The following is a 21,805-nucleotide window of genomic DNA, read 5'->3' as shown; positions in this document are numbered from 1 at the left end:
TTGGAGCAAATGGTTTGAGCTGGCTTAAGGTGTGTTAAGATGTGTTGGTGCTAAACTGGTCCCAAGAACCTAGCTCCTAGCTCAGGGCCATATCAAAACCAGGTAAAGACCAGCTTAAACCAGCTCAACCCAGCTACCTTGCTTCAGAACATACCTAACCAGCATACACAGGGACATTACATCATCACCAATTCACACGCATAAACACACATATGTGACCTTTGACCAGAAAACCAGTCTTAAAGGTCACTTTTCGAAATTGAGATCATCTGAAAGCTGAAAAAAATAGCTTTCTATTAATATATGTTTTGTAGGATAGGACATTATCTGGCGGAACAACAACTGTTTACAAAGCTGGAATCTGAGGGTACATAAAAAGCAAAATATTGAGAAAATCACCTTTGAAGTTGTTCATCTGAGGCACTGTAGCAGGCCATCCACTCACGAAAAGATAGTTTTTATACATTTACGGTAGGAAATTTATAAAATATCTTCCTAGAACATGATCTTTACTTAATATCTTAATGATTTTGGCAAATTTTCCCCCCCATAATGTATTTTGGGCAATTGCTAAAAATGTTCCCGTGCTACTTGGTTTTGTTGTCCAGGGTCACATATGTAAAAAAAAGACACAAATATATGCACATCTTAAAATCACATCAGATAGATAAACACACACAGCTTAAATGACTCATTATACGTGTGTTTTAGTCATTTTAATGATGTGAGGCATTGTTTTAACACAGTTAACCCCAGCTGAATGCTGGAGGAAAGCGTTTGGCTTAAACAAACACACACTCAAATGCACATTATTGAAACGCCAACACGCGAGCTAAATGAACACTTAACACACAAAAAGCTCACTGTTAAAACAATCCCAATACACACAAACACATTCAGATGCTCATTATTACAACACCAACGCATTAAAAACACACACTTCAGCGAAATAAACACTTAACGGATGCACTCGAACACGCACACGCACACACACACACACACACACACACACACGCACACACACAGCAGCAGGATTTTAGGTCTGGTCAGACAGCTTTTGTTCTGATCTTATCTCCTCTTTGGGTTTTTATTCCCCATCCATTGGCATTCAAAACATTCGAGTCATCGATACGAGCAGGGACACAAACATGGAAACCGGAGAAACCTCACTTTCTTTAGCTCGGCCGCCGGACTCGCAGAGGCACCATTGTCTATACGTCTGCACCGGAGTGCGTCATTAACATGTTAATCTGGGCAATACTCGTTCACGGGGCCGATGGGAAGGTTCGGCCATTCCACGGGTCACACCGGGCCATCCTGAGGGACCCGAATAGCCATTAGTCAAATGCTGTGGTGCAACATTGATATCACTCCCCCGTCCCCCTTGGGCTTACCTGCTTTTTTTTTTCCAGAAACTGCACACACTGGTGATGTTAAGCTGGCGTGACGAATAATGAAAAGGCACGGCACAGGGAAAAAGAGAGAGAGAGTAGTCTCTCGATTAGGCTCATTCGAGGAGTAGAGGCGTTCAGTGAGAGAGTGTTTGGCTGACTTTGAAATCATTTGTTACTGTAGCTTCATGCATCCCAAAATCTAGTGAGCTGCTTTTCTGTGAAGTCTCCACAGGCACACACACACATTAAGGAACGTATCCTTCGTATCCTGTATTTGCCGAAACATTGAGAAAATTTGAGCCGAATCGAATATTATTTAACTTGAAGACAGACAAGACAGAAAGTTAAAGCAGGGGGTTTGAAGGATAGTGGGCTTAGCCCCTGAGAATAACATTCAAAACCCGACACATGAACATACACATCAAGCTGCTCAATAATGCCAATAATGCGAGTAAACTCGCTTTGTTCATCATATAAATCGATCGTTTGACCTCGGGACACCTGGAATATTTGTATTTTCAAACATTTTAACTGTTTTATATCTGTATCATGTGTTTTTAGTTATTGCATAAATAAGTGTGGTACGTTACTTGCCCAAAAAGCCTAAATATGTGTGAATGTGTAATGCAAATACAGTTATCACTACATTTTAACATGAAAATCAAACCACAACACTCTCTTCTATTGTAAAACAACAGCCCATGTCCGTTTAAATACAATAGATCACATTCCTGGATTTGGAAGTCTCAAACAAAAACTAAACTGAAACTAACAATTCTCTCATACTATACACAAATGACTTACAAATAATATTTAAAATAGTATTTTTGAAATCTAAGGTATCAATAATGAATACAAAATAAAAAGAGAGCAAATTTATGAAGGGCAAACTGATGCTGGTCATAGTTGAGATCTATTTTTACACAAATAGACCAGCGGTGATCTGAACCCATGTTCTTTTCACTCTGTCTCATGGGTTGAACGTGATTTGCAGATAAGGACAAAGTAGGAAAACAAACAAATTGACTTGATTTTGTGTTTAGCTCTGTTGGAGGTTTTGTCCTTGACGCTGTTGGTTTTCTGACAGTCATTAGTGAAGCAGCGAGCAGTTGTCAAGTGTGTGCCAAGCGCAGGTTAAGCAGAAGAGCTCATCTGTCCAACGCATGCTCATCTTTACTGCTCACCTCTTCACTCGCTTCATTTTCTACCTCTCTGTCTTTCTCAGAATTACAATTTTGAGGAGTCGTTCTTTCTTCTAGCAGTGGTTTGTTATTTTCCTATCATGGTTATTGTGAATAAAATGTTAGAAGACTGCAGTACATTCAAAGGCTTGAAAAGCTCTGTATTATTAAAACACTGATGTTTGTTTGGCGTGTCTCGACCGGCCTGTCATACCAACTTTGGCTCAACAGATGATGTGAGGTTGGGATCTGCTGACTGGTGTCCTGCATCCTGGCTACTGGACCAGTTTAACACCCATCCCATTGTGGGATGCCATAATATTGAGAGAGCTTAAGAGAAGATGAATGTGTCCAAAATGTTTCAGAACATCAAAATTTAAGACCCCCAAAAAACACTATTTTTTGGGGGGATTTTATAACATATTTAAAAAATTCTCCCACTGAAAGGCGTCTATTTTTCAGCTCAGTGAATTTGGTTTTGCACATTAAGAATTTATGCATGAAGCAGAATTTTCAAACCCCCAACTTCCCAAAGATTTCTCACAGGACGATCATAAATTATGCAACGCGGGCATCATAATATCAGATATCTGCTTTACTATATGTATCCTTATCATGGGGTTCAACCTTGAAAATCGGAGATTCAAAATCTAATTTACACGCAGATTTTTGGAATGTATAAAAAAGGTACATTATAACTGGAAATTATTTGTAAGATTTATGTTAGATATTAAAAATATGAGAGACGCTAGAGACAACTTTTTACAGTGTAGAAGAAATCATTGAGATTTAATGAGATCTAATCTGTGTTTTTTTTGTTATTGTGTGACATTGAATATGTGACACTATTTTTTCTGGTCTGATTTCATTGCTTCCATTGGGGCACATATGATGCTGATTGGAACAAACCTGTGGAGAGCATGCCAGCCGAGTGCATTTATTCTGCAATTCATGTTAATTTTTCACACAAATTGTTATGCTGATAATATAATTTGCGATGAAAAGTTGTATTAAATTAGAAAAATGCAAAACAGAAGCATCTTGACTAGTGGTCTCAGACACATCTATCACATTCTCTGTTGGGTTAATTTGATTTTCCCCGCGTGCATTTGCCGTCACACTTCTCAATTCGATTTCTCTGCCCTTAATTAAGTCATAAAAGTCGTGTTGCGGTGCCGAGAGACTCTAGATGGCAGTGTTGAGCTGCTGTGTTCCTCTCCTCAGGTTTATTAAAAAATGATTACCGTGATGCATTCATCTGTCTGTCTATATCTGAACAAAACTAAATTACGTCGCTTTTTTCTGTGAGACTGCAGTAAAAAAGCCGAGTCGAATCTTTTAGAGGAGGCTACGGCGTGCCCTGAAAGAAATCTTTGAATCATCTGGATGTTTATTTTAAGCACTGTGACACTCTGTGGGTTTGGGAGTCTCTGGGAAGGGGGGTCAGGTCGCCGGCCGGCCCTTAACAGGCATAGAAACGCTGATTGGGTTTCGCTGCTGGAATCGAATGCGAAAAAAGAACAAAACAGTGATTGATAAGGACGTGAAATGCGATCCGCACGTCTCTTTCCGCAGCTGCTGCATTAGCAAAGCCTGGATCAGTGTTCCTGAGCAGTCAGAGCAATGTGAATCTGTGCTGTTGTGTTTATCGTGATGATGTTTGTTTTTTACTTGATGTACTGGATGCATGGGATGGCACATGTTGCGCTGCATAATAATGCGTTGCAACATTGCAAAAACTAATGATATTTTCTCACCATGTGTTTTTAAATTACTGGAAGACAATAAAGGCATCACCAGTTTGAGGTAAAAGTTGCATTGTTTTCACACAAAGACTTTTTTTGGACTCTATAATAGTCAATAACACAGTAATTCCCAAGAGGTTTGAATGCGTTTTGTAACACAAAATCTCACTAACAAATTGCACATCCATTGACACTAAAACAAGTCAGCTGGGTTTTCAATGCGATTCAATGTGTGTTGAGTTTTAAAGGTCACACGGTTCAATATTTTTGATGTTAAAATGCTTTTCGAATCCCAGTTTAATATTCAGAAGTGTCCTTGCATCAAGTGAAACGTAACATTGGCTCAACCAATGGCGTAGCTTTAAGGCGAGGCTATTTGTTTGCCTGACCAGTGGCAGACAGACAGGGTTTAAGAGAAAGAAATGACTTGGTTTTCAGGTTCAGGTGTACACTAGTTTAGACAGACCAAGCGAACGACTAAACATCTAGACTCAAGAATGCTGATTCATTAATTCATCACAAGTCTTTGTAAAACACAATGAAAATGTGTCATTTAAAATCCTGCGAGGAGCTTTGGTAAAACCCACTTGTGTCAGTTTGATTATTTTTAAAAGATGTTGAATTATTAAGAAGAAATCCAAAACATGTCCGACATCCTAAATCTGCAGGACTCCCGCGTGGCAGATCTCGACGAGGCGTCTTTTTTGCTTTGTGAGACGGGCAACTGCAGGGCATCTGCCCAGCGAGGGGTGACGTGGCCCGGCCCGGAGAGCTCAGAAAGCGTGAGGCGGTTCAGCTAGCGCTGCTACGGTTACCGCTGCTAAGGTTACGGCTGGTACATTCATTGATTTCGTCCACCGTCAGTCAACCCTCCCGCCGATCCCCCCCTCCGACGCTCAGTTGTGATGTAAATATTACGGTTCTCTTTTACGCCATCACCTTTCTGAGAGAGAGAGAGATTAACATCGGAGTGGGGCAGCTCTATTAAGAGCCCAGCGAGGGGCAGCTACGGCTGCTGTCATTCCTCTCCGTGGTTGCCATCTTTCTCTAACCGTTTGTCCGTGCTGACAAAGAAACACTAATGTTGTGTGTCTTACCCGCAGTAATGTGCAAACCCAGACCCAAAACCAATTTTTGCCATATCGGAGCTGTCAGTGGTGAGCGAATGCCTCTGGTGTTTATTTGTCGAGTGTCATGGATGGAATACAAAAGAGCATATTATTGTCTGAGGTGTAGAAATTCCTCAGTGTGCCGAAATAAGCAGGATTTTTACCTGCTGATAAATGCTGTCGCTAAGTTGAAGAACCAGTTCACCCAAAAATACAAATTCTGTCATCAGATTGAGGTTTTTTTTAGTGGAACACAAAAATGTGTTTAGCGGAATGCTATGTTTATGTACAAAGCAAATAAATTGTGACCAGCAGCTGGTGAGCTCCAAAACAGACATTAAAGAACCATAAAAGAACTCAATAGGAGTTAAAGAAAATGTCAACAATGCAAAAGTCATTATTATAGAGATATTGGACGTTTACAAAGAATATCCTTTCAAATGCCCATATTTGATAAATGTGGTGGTTTAGCATTGTGGTAAAAATGGGTGTTACTGTAGCAACCAAACGATGAAAAGTTGTTAGATTTCGTTTTTCTATAATACTGTCATATTGTGATATAGACAGTGTTGGGCGTAACTAGTTACTAAGTAATTAGTTACTGTAATTTAATTACTTTTCCCTTAAAAAAGTAAAGTAAGGGATTACTCATATGTTTTCTGTAATTTAATTACAGTTACTTTTGATGTACTTAAACTAAATACTTTGTGAAATATATGCGTGTGAAATAGTATAATTGATATCAAAATTCAAAGTCTTACTTTAAAATCTGTGCTCACATTTGTAATACTTTGGTCAGTTAATAATATTATTTATTTGAATGAATTAAATAAGCCTTTTCATGTCTTGAAAAGACATGAATCACTTAACTAATCAAGGTTGATGTAGGATATAGAAAGTAATTAGTAATGAGTAACTAAAACTTTTTGGACAAAGTAATTTGGACAGTAATCTAATTACACTATTGAATATGTAATGAGTAACTAGTAATTAATTACTTTTTCAGAGTAACTTACCCAACACTGCATATAGAGCATGAGAATTTTAAGTTACATTTAGTATGTTTTATTTGCGTTAGATAAAACATTTACGCTGTCCTTTCAAAAACGTGGATGTCCAAATTAGCTATTTTTCAGGAAATGGATTAAATACTGTATTGTACTGTAAATACACATTTCAATCCGTTTTGACAAACATACACAGTGACAACACAATATGGAGATCAATTGCTTCTCCTGATTTGATACACATTTCTTGTACATACTTGGCAATATTTATTGTTTAAGTTTCAATGTATGTTCATTCATAAAAAAATAAAGGTCTGTCGCTGAAAAATATAAAGTGAAAATGAAAATTATGAAAGTTACATTTTTCAAATCAGTGAAAGCGCAAAAATCTATATGACAAAACATTGAAACATTAGTTTTGTTTACACAGCTCAACTTAAAGGTCATATTGTAATGTTTAATTTGCGATATAAATAGCATATATCACATCTCATTACAGCCATATTAAAGATGCAATCCGTAACTTAAAGGTCCCTTGTGTAGTTTTCTGGAGGATCTATTGACAAAAAATGCAATATAATATACATAACTACTGTACGTGTTCAGAGGTCTATAAAGACCTTAGATAAAGAAGGGTTATGTTTTATTATCATAGAATGAGCCATTTTTATCTACATACACCACGTGTTCACTTGTTTTTACAGTAGCCCTATAAACGGATAAACTTCTCTACAGAAAGTGTTTCATAAATATGTTATCTCCTTCAGAAAAGAAGTGAAAACGTAAACGTGCTTTGAAAGGCTGGGGTGGAGTGGGCCGTTGGTTGCAATTTGCAACCTCACCGCTAGATGTCACTAAAATCTCAACATTGCTCCTTGAAAAATAAGTATTAATTAAAAAAAAATAAGTTTTGTAGGAAATGTCAGTTGTTTTTAAATAGGTAAGGATAAGTGTGCAAAGTAATCTGCAATTTTGTCTTTCAAACTGAAAGGGTGACAGAGGAACCAAAGTTACAGATTGCAGCTTTAATGACTCTACTTTCAATCTCAGTGCTCTCACTTTTTATTATAAAAACTGATTTGTTTGTGCTGTCACTTCATACAAACTGCAAAATATATACTTGCTGAAATTTTGGTCAACATTAGAAACACTGCATCATTACGCAGTGAAGTTGTGAGTGAATATTACCATATATCACAGTGATTGTGTAGATATCACAAGCTGGACTCGTTTCCTCTGCTGTTTTTCACATCCACTCAGGAAAAAAAGAACTCTGACATCTGATGAATTTGCTGGTATTGGCAAGAATGCGACAGATTATACTAATGCAGGGCAGACTGATGCTATTGCTCAATTATCTCTAATTAACTGCTCAAATGACTCTGAATAGTTATAAATGATCAAATTCAAACAATGTAAAGCACAATGCAAAGATTTGATTCTCGTGCACTATTATACCAGCCGAACCGCATCAAAGTGAGCCGATCTGATATGCCACGATGAAGAAATACGAAATGTCCATCACGTTCTGTATTGAAAGGACTCGCACTATATTAGTGAATTTGCTGGTGATTCTTATCATACTCGGCTGTCATGCCTCCACAGTTTAATAGATTTCCAACGCGAGATAAGAGAGAATCACGCCCATCAAGTAGCGGCGTCTATCACCATCTGCACTGCCAGTTCAGCATAATGGACTGTTTGGTTTGTTGCCTGTTTGATCGCTGTGAGATTTGCTCAAAATTCTTTGTCCCGTTCAGACGTAATTAAAGAACCGCTGCAGATGTTTTTGTCACGTAACCACGTATGCGTAAGTTGAAGGTCATGTGTTGTGCTGACCAATGGCAAGCTAGAAAAATGGGGGTTTAATTGCAAACAGGATAGTTAGATGGTGGGAAGATCTCTCATGAAGTCAGCTGGATGCTTTTCGCTTACATTTTCACACGCATCCCATTGTTCTATTGTTCTGAACATCAATGCCAACTGTGGTTCTTGAGACTGAACCACGACTATTGATGCCAAGCTCAGTAATGCAACACAGAGACTGTTTTCAATGTGTCTTCTCAAACCTCTCAAGTGTTCATGTTTTCATTTAGAAATTGAAAAATTGAGAATAATACACCCTTTAAAAATAAAATCTTTGCATTTTTTTCATTCGCAGATCAATCGTGCTCCAAGTTTTGGAACCGATCAAAAGATCGATTACGACGTGAAGAAGGGGGTTTTGCACAACACCCTGAAACTGCTCAACATCAGGTAAACAGGAACGCTCTCTCCAGAGTCCCATTCGCAATAAAAAAAGAAAGAGTTCATCAGAAACCTCTTCAATGTCTTTGTGAAAGTATCGATCCACTCCAGATGTACTTGAGACTCTTTGACGGGTCTTCATGTTGTTGCTACTGTTTGATTTGAAAGAACAATATTAAGGAAGATTGCAGACATTTTGTAATTTGTCATGAAAAAAAGCGCTCTAGACTTGAAAACACGGTCTACTCCATAGTAATATAATGTAAAATAGACGCTAGCAGCTTCCAAAAGTAAGTCAAGTGTGAACACGGCCTAATATTTTCATTAAAATAAAAACATAATAATGTCTTCAGATGGGGTTAAGGAGTGTGTTAGTTATGACAGTACAGTATGTCCTTTCCTGAAAGTTTTATTATTTTTATCTTGTATTTTATCATTTTAAAGATGACTGGTTTACTAGGTAAGTAAAAAAATGTAAATTTGACAAGCAATACTATTGCACAGTTCTATTAGTCTCATATTCAGACACACAATATTGACGGTTTCGGTGGCAACAACAAATGCTATGTGGCCCAAACTGGACTTCCGGTAGACCTCTGTATAGAATCACTAGCTGTTCAGTAGTTTTAATAAAATGAATATTAAAATGATTAAAATATTGAATCATTTTTTAAAATACAAATTAATTGTTGACAGGAAGTTAACTTTGAGCCAGCGCAAGATGTAAACATTGGTCTGGAGGCACCTCAACTATTTATTTATTTGATTTGTTTTAATCTTACACAAATAATTAAATCTTAAAGATGTTTATTTAACGTTTTAATTTGGTTGAGTTGGTTTTGGACCAGCGTTGGATCAGCATTTTACATGTTACAAAACATGGCTTTAATTTCAAAACATTCTGGGGTGGTTTCCTGGACGGGGATTAGACTAGTCCTAGACTAAAATAAATTTAAGAGCTATCCTCCAAACTGAAAACAACTTACACTGACATATCTTAAAAAACGTCATGCCTTTGTGTTGTCTCAAAATGCACACAAGTTATGATTTTAGTAAATCATGTTTGTTAAAACTACTTAAATGTCCTCATTTAACTAAAGGCTAGTCCTAAAGATAATCCATGTCTGGGAAATCGGCCATCTGTGTATTATTATAAAAAAAAATGTACATTGATCTAATATACTTATAAAAGGTTACTTGCAGAAAATACTTTTTTTCAGTAAAATTTTACATAAGTGTTGTATTTGTTAATAATAGTAAATGCATTAGCTCACATAAACAATATAGTTTCAGCATTAATCATCTTTGTTAGTGTTATTAAAGTTGTTCATGTTAGTTCACTGTCCATTTACTTATGTTAACATTTATACTGTTTGATTGAAAAAATGTATTATTCTAAAAATATTAAAATAATTATTATTTAAAAATTATTATAAAAGTATTAATAAATCTTGAAATAAACATGAACTAAGAAGAATAAATTAAGTATTCATCATTGTTATTAGCAAAAGCATTAACTTATGCAAACAAATACAACATTATTGTGTAGTGTTATCCATTATGTCTAAGTGATCTTTGTATTACTGTACATTTACAGCAGAATATTCCTTTAAATGCGTTTCTGTGCTTACTTTTTGTTGTGTATATATGTATCATATGTGTATGTGCACATTGAGGTTATTGCCTATGTATTTGTGTGTTTGTGTGTGCTTGAATTTGTTTGCACACAGAGTCACCTCTGATTGATTATTGTTGCCTTGCTCTTCAGATCCAAGTTTCACCTTTTGTACTAAATATAATACAGAGTGGCTTTACAATAGTCCTACAGTATAACAGCAGACACACTCAGACCAGCAGCACATCAGGTCTCACGAATGCTATCTTACTTTGCTTAGGCGGTACAATGGTGAAAGTAAAGAATGCCATATACATCATACATCAGAGTTAACACTGCAGTAAATACACAGCACAATTTTACAGCCAAAGCAAATAAATGGTCACATCTGCAAACTGCTGAATTTGTTACCAGTAAGTATAATTTTTATTTACAACCGTCAAATTCAACAATAAATAATTCAAATGTAAAATATTAAAATAAAATAAAATAAATAAAATATATTATAGACCATTTCAAAGCAACAACATAAACAAACTTTACTGCACATGCGCATACACATATACACATACACATGTACACACACACACACACACACACATACACCCTAACCCTTCACAAATAATAGAGTGCCTGAAGATTATTTTTAATAACAAGCAAAAGAAACCGAGAAGAACCGTTACTTGGCTAAACCTGCCTATATGGCTAAACCTCCAATATTTTGAATTTAGACTGCGATACCAAGCTCAACCACTAAATGCGTCAAAACTACACAACCCATTTAACAAAATATCTTTTTATAATATTTACATATGTCAAAATTCAACAAATCCTTTATTTAAAACTATAATAATAAAATAAAAGAATAATATAAATTAATATTGACATAAATTAAATACCGATAAACAAACACAGACGGCTGTTAACGGCAGTCCAGTCTATACTGAAACTAGAGTAAAGTAATATTTATTTTACATGTTATGTATAAAATATAAAACATTTGGATAGTTGAATTTATAAAGAAAAACTATAGACCACTTCGCAAACATTGTTCCAGAAGCTCTTCCTGTTTCAGTTTTTATTTATTTATTATTATTATTATTATTAGTTTAAATCACATATAGTACAAATATTCCGTTTTTTATGTAAAATTTGTATTTTGTTCAGATGTTTGTGTAGTAAAACAGGAACTTCTTCTGTGTTTCTATAATTGATTATTATATTGTTTTTGTGATGAGAAATGACCCAACTTGATCATTTTAGGTACGGTGTTCCCCCCCTCATTGCAACCAGTTTGTTGCATTCAATTTGTTGTAGGTCCCTACAGACATTCACTGTTTCTCAGCTGATCCAAATCTTCCATTGAACCAGCAACATATCAAAACCAGCTTTTGTTTCTTATTTTCACGAAACCAATGACTGGACGCATTTTACCTTGCTACCAAGCAGCCCAAAGTGCGAAATTGAAGAAACGACTCCGCTGACCCTGAGTAGCCATTTACAACAGCAAATTTAAAGGGCCAGTGACCAACAAAATCATGAAGTGCTGAAAGCTGTCAAGCCGAGTGATGTATGGAGTGTGAAACTCCGTCAGGATTCAGGCTGGAAGTTTAGGCTACTTTGAGTGATGTTTCACGAGCGCTTTCTTTTTTCTATCTAGAGCGAGTGATAAACGGCGGAATCTGGCCCAGCAGAAGGCAGAAGCCCAGCGCCGGCTGTACGGACAGGGATCTATGAGGAAACTGACGGCGGGATCATCTGAATGCGAGAAACAACGTCACCTACTGGAGCGTAGGAGAGAGGAACTGGTGCGGCTCGTATTTAAGTAAAAAAATATATACAGTTCATAGGAGATTGTTCACCAAAGAATAAAAATTGAGCTGAGGTGCTCATGTGGGAAGAAAGCCAAAACGTCATTTAGCCAACTACTTACTAAACAGTCCATTGTGTGGTCCTTTGCATCTCTAGTTTTATTGCGAAATAAAGATGCACGACCAAATAGTGTTTTCAGAGGCAGTTCACTGGAAGACGCTTTTGTGCATCTGTCCTTGATTGGTCTCTCAATCAACTTTTATTATAAGAAGAGATGAATGAGTGTGAGATGACTCCAGGTAGGTGGTATTTTCAAAGGGCAAAGCCGACTGAAGAAGAGCCGTGGGATGGGCGATTGGGGGCTGAGCGAATATGCCTGTACCAGCATTTAACAGAGATCAGTGACTATAATAGGAGACACCCTGCTGCGCCACTGCAAATTGACCAGCTGACCTTTCCACAATTATAGTTTTTGATGTATTAAAATGCTACGGTGGGAGTTAAATCTATATGAATTATGAATGGGCCCCCCGTATTAACAAGTGTCGAGAAGAGGCTGTTATTCGCGCCCGCTAACTCTCAGACTTCATTAAGGTGCCTCGTAATGTGGGGAAGGAGTCATCCGTCGACATTGTTATTGGGTTTCGGGTGTCTAAATTGCACCGCAGGATAGCGGCAGCTTTATTTCCACATTTCTTTGCTGCTCTTCTCACCACTTATTCACCCGTGCTGTGCTTTCAGAAAGAAAGACTGGCCCAAGTCCGCAAGCAGGTCTCCAGGGACGAACACGAAAAGCAACACCTGGGAAACTACAGGTAGGGGGTCTCTTAGCGTTTGTTGTACTGCAAGACATCTCGCTTACACCTGCGGGTTGGCTGGGTTTGGGATACGTGACTGAGACACTTAAATGGGGCGAGGACAACATGTTGGGAACATGAAAGAAAAACATTGGTGCGTCCCAGACATGCGGCAGATGTTCTGTTTCAAAACCCAGCAATCTAGTTATGAAGGAATAGTTTTAAAGAAACAGGTCCGCCAAAATTGAGCATTTTGATATTTTGTCACTGACACGCCACCATATTGTTTCAAACTTGTTGTATGTCCTTTCTTTTTTGAAAGAGGCATTTAACAGAAAAATATAAAATCTTTCATTAATTATTCACGCTCATGTCATTTCAAACCTGCATGATTTTCTTTCTTTCGTAGAACACAAAAGAAGATTTACCAAGGTTACAAACACTTTCCCCGTTGACTTCCGTTGTATAGAAGCAAAACCACTGAGACATTTCTCAAAATATCTTCTATTGGGTTCAACAAAACAAAGAAAGTCATACAGATTTTGAACCATGTGAAGGCCAATAAATGATGACAGGAGTTTTATTTCTTTATGCACACACACAAAAAATGTGAGGCAGGGTGTGAACGAGTCTTTGAAACAAACAACGAAAGTAGATGCTGATTTATAATTCAATGCTAAAAAAAGCTTCATGTAAATTTAAAAAACAAAGTAATTATTCCCTGAAAATCTTGACCTCTGTTGACTTTCACATGACATAGTATGGACATACAACAGTGGCACGTCAATATACAGAATCAATTTAAAGTCGATTTAACCATGTGACACACAACCCAATGAGACCTGAAGCTGTTAGGCATGTTCGACTTTATGCGGCACCATAAGATCCGACTGGCGGATGACATCAAAGTACCGAAATGAGATTCGAAAAACTATGAAAAGTTTGGTTTCGAGCCGCTCTCTCCATACTTTGATGTCATCTGCCTGTCGGATCTTGCGGTGCCAAATCAAACCGAACAAGCCTATTGCCTCTGCAGTGCCTCTTAAATTGGCCACTTGTGAGGGTCCATAACATTCAAGATGTTGTCTTTGAAGGTTGCTGCCTACTCTGTGTATGCAGTATACAATGAGACAGCTCACTAGGTTTTAAAACAAACCTAAATACGTAAAGGACCAAATGTCATCAATTTGATTGATGATCGGAACACAGATTTATATCAAATCACTCTTTAATGACTTCTGATGTTTTGCAAAGAAGGAAAATGCTTCAGAAGCTAAATAAATCCTGTATTTTATTGCACCACCCATATATTGTATTTCATGCCAGACACCCAACGGAGACCCGGCTTGACCTCATTTCACCTGCACATCTCCACTAACTCTATGTTAGGGAAGTCAAGCTAGTGTGTCTACTTAAAAGAGAAACCACGTCATTAAGCGTACACTGCATTTTTCACACGTCACTCCATAATAGGTGCAATAACTGCAGACCCTCGGAGGAAAAATCCAACAGGAAGCCGTTTTCTAAAAAGGTCATTTAACGCCCATGTGCTTTTTTTCTAAATAGAAACACCCCAAAAGATGCTGAAATATTAAGAAAAACGTTTGAGGTTTGTGGGTCAGACCCGGATTTCAACACGCGCCATATGTGCAAGACTAAAGCCCGCTTCCTTTTGCAAGATTATTGCCGGCGCACAAGTTTGTCCATCCGTCGTGCTTGTAGCTCTTAACGGATTTGGGACGGTTTATCTTCTGATCTGAACATTTACATTACTTGAGCTTCTGATTACGCCCAAAGAGCCTGCTTGAAAGTTCTTGAGTGTGCTCAAGTTTAAAGGTCCGAGACATAACGGAGGTTTGATATGCCAAGCTCCTTGTCAAATGTTTATTTTGATTAACGCACCGCTATTGTTTTGATCAGTGGTTCCCGACTGGGGCCGAAACTTATGGGTGGCCTTCCTCTCCCTAGAAGACCCTAGAAAGCCATAAGGGGCAACATTTCCGGTTTCCCAAGGCCTATTCACTTCAACTTTGAGTTAATGAATTATTTTCAAAAATATTGTTCTTTAAACAATTTTGCTTCTGCGTTGGGACGCCGTTGGAAGTCTAATGTGAAATCCGTCTCCTGAAGCAAAACCGTTTGATAACTGGTTTTAATTATATACAGTGTGTGACCCGGTACGGCACCAGTCGGAAGATCGGTCGTTAGATACAGTGGATGGTTTACATTTCTCTGGCTTTTGTTTAGTCTGAACGTCTAATAAAGACAAACGCATGAATCATTAGCACGCAGCAGTAATGGACATGTGCATGTGTGAAAAGAACGATTGAGGTTTGTTTAGCTGATTAGAAAAGCAGGCGGACCAGACTGCTAAATCAGACAATCAGATAAAACTCTCTCTCTCTCTCTCTCTCTCTCTCTCTCTCTGTACAGGCGTATTTACCCTCCCGATGACAAGCTGCTCCTGGAGAAATATGAGAGTCTTCTTTCAGTTGCCTTTCAGACATTTCTCGCTGGGCGAGCCGCTTCACTTCAAAAGGAAATGAATAATCCGCTGAAACGAATGAAGGCACGTACCTGAGCGGCAACTCAACAACCACTCTGTCTTTTCCCTCCGATCCCTCCCCATGTCACTGCTCCTCCTCTGAGAGAACAAGATGCATTGAGGACGACTGTGGAATGGTGTTCTTTTGCAATTCATTATGTCCTCACCATCTGATTCTCATTACGGGGGTTTGCTAGGGCATCACGATTACTGTTGCTTATACTTTGTTCAGATCCATAGCTCTTAAGTAAGTGAGGCAATAAGGGCTAATACTTTTATAAGTGATCAAAATTTCCTGACTATTCACTAGAGTACTGGGCCCAGTTGCATACACTTAGCCGCAGCGTCTTAACAACTAGTCTCACTGACTGGCAATTGGTTTGGACTAATCAGACTTACTTTTTAGATTTCAATAAGACCAGTCTATCTTTTTATGTAACTGATTTAAAGAAGTTATGACCAGTCCTGAAGAAACAGATGCGATGACTTACTTCTGAGACTAGTCGAAGCAGTTCATGCAACCGGCCCCTGGTCAGCACTTTTACGTCATTCCAGACACCTCAGATTTAACATATCAAACCCGGAAATAAAGTCTGGATTTTGTAACATTGAAAGTAAGTAAAAAAGTGCCTTTTCGGTAATTATTTCCGATTTGAGGTTGGAAATATATTAAAGCTGCATTTCAGCCAGAAGCTGCTTCACATTATTTTCTTTATAACACCCTTGAAGCAGCAGTCCATTCTTTTTTTTGTTTTAAGATCAGTTTTTGAGCTAGCACTTAAAAAAATAAGTGTTCGCGGTAAGCTTGTACTGCAGTAATGAATTACAGGTTGAAATATTGGGACGGCTTTGCAGAAAAGCACTTGGATTTCATGTTTTTAACAAGATGGCGATAGAGAGGCAAAAGAAACGAATCACAGCTTCGTTTCAAATTAGAAAACGTTTTGAATTGGCCTATTTGATCAAATCTGTTCTTGTTTTTAACATAAACCTCTTTATAATCGATAGAAAGACTGATAAGATTGGATTAGAATTGATTTGTATAACAAAGAATAGCACAGACAGAGATAGATAAATACAGTAGATAGATAGACTTAATGTTATTTATTTTTTGCAAGGACAGGCCGTTTGGACAGACAGACAGAGAGAAAAAAAACGACTTGTGATGAAACATTATACAAAAGATAGAAAGACAGGCAGACAGACAGACAGAAGAAATATAGATAGACAGATACATTAGACAGACTGACTGACTGAGATACTGACTGACCTCTAATAAACACAATAAATAGATTAGACAGCCTGATAGATGATAAGACAGACATAGGCAGATATATAGATTTAACAGACAGATAGTTTAGACAGACATTCAAAACAATGGAATAAACTTTAAGATGTACCATATATTCACAAAATATCCATCCTCATCATTCTACCAAAGTGTAGCATGACATCAGTGAGCCACTCACATTTTCTTTATATTACAAATGTTGCTTTGTGTGCCTTATATAGATATTGTCCCGTGGCCTGTGCACCTTGTTCTTTTTGTTTCAAAGGCCTCTGTTGTGAAATTCAGTATTCAGCTGGAGTTCATTATTGTGCCGTTCGGTCTTTCGTGAAAGCTCCGGATGTTCATTTTACGGGGATTTTCAAGGCCGGATCTGTGTATCCATGCATATGAATGTGACATATTGTCGGAAGGGTCTCATCTTCATAGCGCGCATTGATGGAATCTGAAATGTGACTTTGGAGTGTGGTCGCACATGAGTTTGAATTGCTGAGCGGAGGCTCGCCGGCATTGGCGAGATGGTCGTTAGGCAGGTTGTATTTGGAGGCAGGAGCCGTCTGTTAATGTGGCAGGGGAGCGTGTGAGCGGTTTCCTATGGAGCTGGTGTCTGGCTTGTTTGGGACTCAACCAAAAGCCATGAGCTGATGCCATTGCCGTGTGGTCTTTGACCTTCCTGTCCGTCAGTGAGCTAAAGCTTTTCTCTTCAGACCAGCGCCTTCATTGCCAGCAACCCTGAGCGTCAAACTCCAGTCCATCAGCCCCTCATAAAATAAAAACAGCGTCCAGCAGTGTTGGGAAGTCATCTCGACAAAGTAATTTGTCGAGTTCCTAATGACTTTTGCTAGATTGTAATGGGATTACTTGAGTGATTATTCTCCGTCTGAAGAGTCGTTCTTAAACTCATTACTTGTTCTAAAACCCACATTAACAACATAGAGATGGACACCAAATTGCCCATTCACTTCTTAAAGCTTTTCGAATTAAAGCTGCAATCCGTAACTTTTTATTTAGATAAAAAAGTATGTAAACATGTTCTTACAGTACCTTATCCCAATTTGTAATGGTCAGCTTATAATAATGATTCATAAATTGAGCTGTCTGGTGCGATTTTACAGGTATCTGTCCGTTTGACTTCGAAGATAAGTGTGGAAAATATCCTGCAGTTTTAAGTTTAAACAGAGATGGCGATAGAGAGGCAAAAGTTACGAATTGCAGCTTTAATCTAAAAAAATTGTTCATGGAAACTTGTCTTCCATCTTCACTTTTATTTCTTTGTTTATTTTGTTGTTGTGTGGCTGTCGGCGGGAGCTGCTTTGCACTTTTGTGACGTGTTTGGGGACATCACGAAAGTTATCAAAGAAGTAGTCTTAAGTAGCACGGAAACATTTTTAGAAAAGACAAAAATACATTATATGGGTCAAAAGTATCGATCTTCCTTCCTTGAAGATATTTTGTAAATTTCCTATATTAAATATATAAAAACTTTATTTTTGTGAGTGTATGGACCGCAGATAGACCGCAGACCGCAACAACTTCAAAGGCAATTTTCTCAATATTTTGATATTTTTGCACTCTCAGATTCCTGAGTTTTAAACGGTTATATTTTAGACAGATATTGTCCTATTGTAACAACTCATAAATCAATAGAACGCTTATTTATTCAGCTTTCAGATTATGTTAAAATCTCAATTTCGAAAAATTGACCCCATAAAACTGGTTTTGTTGTCCAGGGTCACATATATTCCCAAATATTCAATATAGTCAATAGGGAATTGCGCACAGCTTACATGTTTTTTCATTTCGTTTTTAATGACCCGCCCCGCAAATAAAGTGCCAATTGCTTTACCCGACCCGAAAGGATCGCTGGTTATAAGATCCATGTTTATCCAAAGAGAGTTACAGTGCATTAAAACTATATATCTGATCAGTTTTTGCATTTTCGGGGAGTCTAAACCTGGAATAAACGATTGAAATAGTATATTTAATGCAAAGGAATTTGTCCACCCATTCCCTCAAACTTTATTCTCCAACAGAAAAATACCATAAAATCAGCTTTGTTAAACTGCGCCCACATCAAGGGCAACCAAAGCAAATTTTCCGGGTATCTCACCGTAGCAAACATTGGCAAATATTGACTCATCACCTGCAGTCAGAATGTGGGCTTATTGCGGCCCATCTTCCCTCAGCCGCGCAAACAAAGAGTCTGGATTTGAGTAACAAAGGAAGGCAGCGATGAGCAAAAAAACAGGGTTTAATGCACTTAAACTCTCTCTCCATCTGAGCCAGAACAACAGATCAATGGCCGTCTTATTGAGTTAGAACCAGGATAATGTTTCTGCTTGAGAAGCATGCAACATTTGTAATGGAGAAACATCAGAGTCCGTGAGGCACAGATCTTACAGTTTTTTCAGGAGAATGAAAATGTGTCGGAGCACAGATTCAGAACGGTATCGATCAGCCTCTTGATTGTGATGACTCAATCTCTACCGAATAACATTTTTGTGCTGTCATTGTAATGTCTGCCCTCTGAATCTTTCTCAGTGAACAGTGTTGTTTTGGCACAGATAACTAAACCAACATCGATTTTTTAATGAACCAGTAGTCGCTCAGTCCTTTTGTATGAGAATTTAGATTTGGATTTGAAGTCTAATAGACAAGTTTGGTGCTAGAGGGAAATTGGATCAGCTATTACTAGTACAAAAAATTAAGCAGATTTGTTTATTACAATTAAACTAACATTATTATAATGATTAATAATAAATGATTATGAACAAATAGTCGTATACTTTAACAAATATGTGTAATCTACTCCATTATTGACTGCTGTCACCAATCACGTACTTACTTTTTCGGTCCAACGAGATTCGGGTTTATAAAATCAAGGTTTTTCAAATTGAAAACTGTACCTCTCTTCACTCACACATGTCATGTTTCAAAAGTAAAATGGGTTGACGACAGCATTCAGGAATGAGGGAACGTTGGTTCAGATCCCGAAGAGATTTCTCCGGTTTTGATTTATGCCAAGAAATGATTTAGGCGACATGCAACATATGCTGTTTTGATTCTGAAAGTTTCCAAACACGACTCAATTGCTCATAGTTTAGAATAGTTAAAAAAACACAGCCCACATATAACGCGGAGCTAAATGTGTAAGTGTTTGTGGCTTTGGTTTTAACTGTATGTCTGTTTGTTGTTCTTAAGGAGGAGGATATCCTTGACCTGCTAGAACAGTGTGAGCTGGATGATGAGAAGCTGATGGGAAAAACCTCCAAACAGAAAGGACCTAAGGTAACCACACACCCCATGAGAACTATATTAGTCAAAAACTCTAAAAGACATTGTAGTAGAGTAGGCGGGGCGAGACCGTGGTTCGAGTCCGGTGAGTAATTGTGAATTAGCGGCAGCTGTGCGCACACCGGGCTTGACCGTCAAAACTTCGGTGGAACGGCGACCTTTGCTACCGCGCCCCTGGGTCGAGGTGGGGTGGCTTTCGTCCAAGTGGGAGCGGGGGGGTTGCCGCCATCCGCCAGAGGCCGGAGCCTGTGTCCGTCCCCCGAGGGGGAGGAGCAGGGGGCGGAAGTGCCGGGTGAGCCACCGCCTGCCAGAGGCCGGAGCCTGCGTCCGTCCGCCCAAGGGGGAGGAACAGGGGACGGGGAACCCGCCCCGACTCCCGGATAAAGGAGGAGCCACCGCCGGCCGCCAGGGGGCGGACGGTCGAGCCGTCCACCGAAGCCCCAGGGCCACCGCAAGGCACCGCGAAGGAGAGTACTCCGGCTGGTTGAGGAACGAGCGGCAGCATGTCGGGGAACCGGATTTTTTTTTTCCTCTCTCCCCTCTCTCTTTCCGGTCGCTCCGAGGGCTCCCGTCTCCGTTGTCTCGTCTCGTCGCTGCATAAAATAAAAGTTTCTTTAGATAAGGATTGTTGTAGCTGTTCAATAAGAAATGCCTGATAGTCCACAATTACACAACACTGCTTTAAGTCAATCGTCGACTATTAGTTTAATCAAACCAGAGACTAATAGATTTTGAGAATGTGTCGTTTTGATCATAGTCTTTATTGGGTGCATGTCATTCTTAGTGAATTTGGTGTCTTCATAGTTCTGGGTGATTTCTTTTAAAGCTCTGTCCAAATTAACACTGTGGGTGTAATCACAAACAGAGCGTCCCGGAGGAGAGTTTTATTGCTCTTCTCCGGCTCAGGAGACCTAATGGTGTTCTTAGTTATGGTTCATTTAAGCATCAACTTCGTCTGAGATGTTTCTCCTCACATTTTAGGAGACATTAAGTGTTGGAGTGAGACAATACAGTAAGAGAGACATAGATTTATGCGATTTATAGAGTTCAGTTTAGATTCGTTTAATCTATAGAAAAATAACCTGGTAAAAATGTTGTCGTACTCCATTTATTACAGATTTCTGAAACTGAGATCCCTTTAAATCTCGACAAGAGATTTTCCGTTTCTTATGTTTCTCAAAAGAAACTTTTTTAAAACAGGACACGTTAAATAATAATTAATTTAAACACACTCATAATGAACTCACCTTAACAGCATCACAGCTGTGTTCCTTTCTTTAAAATTTTATACAAATATTACATTTCATATTAAAAAATACAGTCATGTGAAAAAATAAGGACACCCCATTACATTTTCTGTTCTTTATTAACAAATCTTTTACATCTTTATTTCAAGAAAAATGTGTATTCTAACTGAGGAAAAAGTTAGGACACCCTGCCCACTAATAGCGAGTGTTACCCCCTTTGGCTTAAATTACTTCAGTGACACGCCTCTTGTAGCCATCTACCAGTCTCTGACATCGGTCTGAGGAAAGTTAGTCCTCAACGCAGAATTCTCTCAGCTGCAAGATGTTTGATGGGTTTCTTGCATGTAAAGCCCATTTCAAGTCACCCCACATCCTCTCAATGGGATTCAGATCTGGGCTTTGACTCGGACATTCCAGTACTCTCCATTTCTTAGTTTTCAGCCAGTTCTTGGTGGATTTACTGGTATGTTTTGAGTCATTGTCATGTTGCAGGGTCCAGTTCTGCTTCATCTTAAGTTTTTTTA

At 38.4% G+C, this 21,805-nt stretch overlaps 1 protein-coding gene across 3 annotated transcripts in view; it reads left to right on the top strand.

The window, feature by feature from the left end:
- The window catches only part of ttll7 (tubulin tyrosine ligase-like family, member 7), a 65,628-nt gene that overhangs the window by 21,358 nt on the left and 22,465 nt on the right, over positions 1–21,805 (top strand). For all 3 annotated transcript variants that reach the window (XM_056735312.1, XM_056735311.1, XM_056735310.1), the window contains 5 exons: positions 8,598–8,692; positions 11,959–12,106; positions 12,852–12,925; positions 15,341–15,476; positions 19,942–20,028. In XM_056735312.1, the coding sequence (XP_056591290.1) occupies positions 8,598–8,692; positions 11,959–12,106; positions 12,852–12,925; positions 15,341–15,476; positions 19,942–20,028 (540 nt within the window). The remainder of the gene's footprint in view (positions 1–8,597; positions 8,693–11,958; positions 12,107–12,851; positions 12,926–15,340; positions 15,477–19,941; positions 20,029–21,805) is intronic.

This window comes from Triplophysa dalaica, chromosome 21 (genome assembly GCF_015846415.1).
Source record: "Triplophysa dalaica isolate WHDGS20190420 chromosome 21, ASM1584641v1, whole genome shotgun sequence".
Classification (NCBI taxonomy): domain Eukaryota; kingdom Metazoa; phylum Chordata; class Actinopteri; order Cypriniformes; family Nemacheilidae; genus Triplophysa; species Triplophysa dalaica.
Note: the sequence above shows the minus strand (reverse complement) of the source record. Positions and strands in the feature narration are given on the sequence as shown.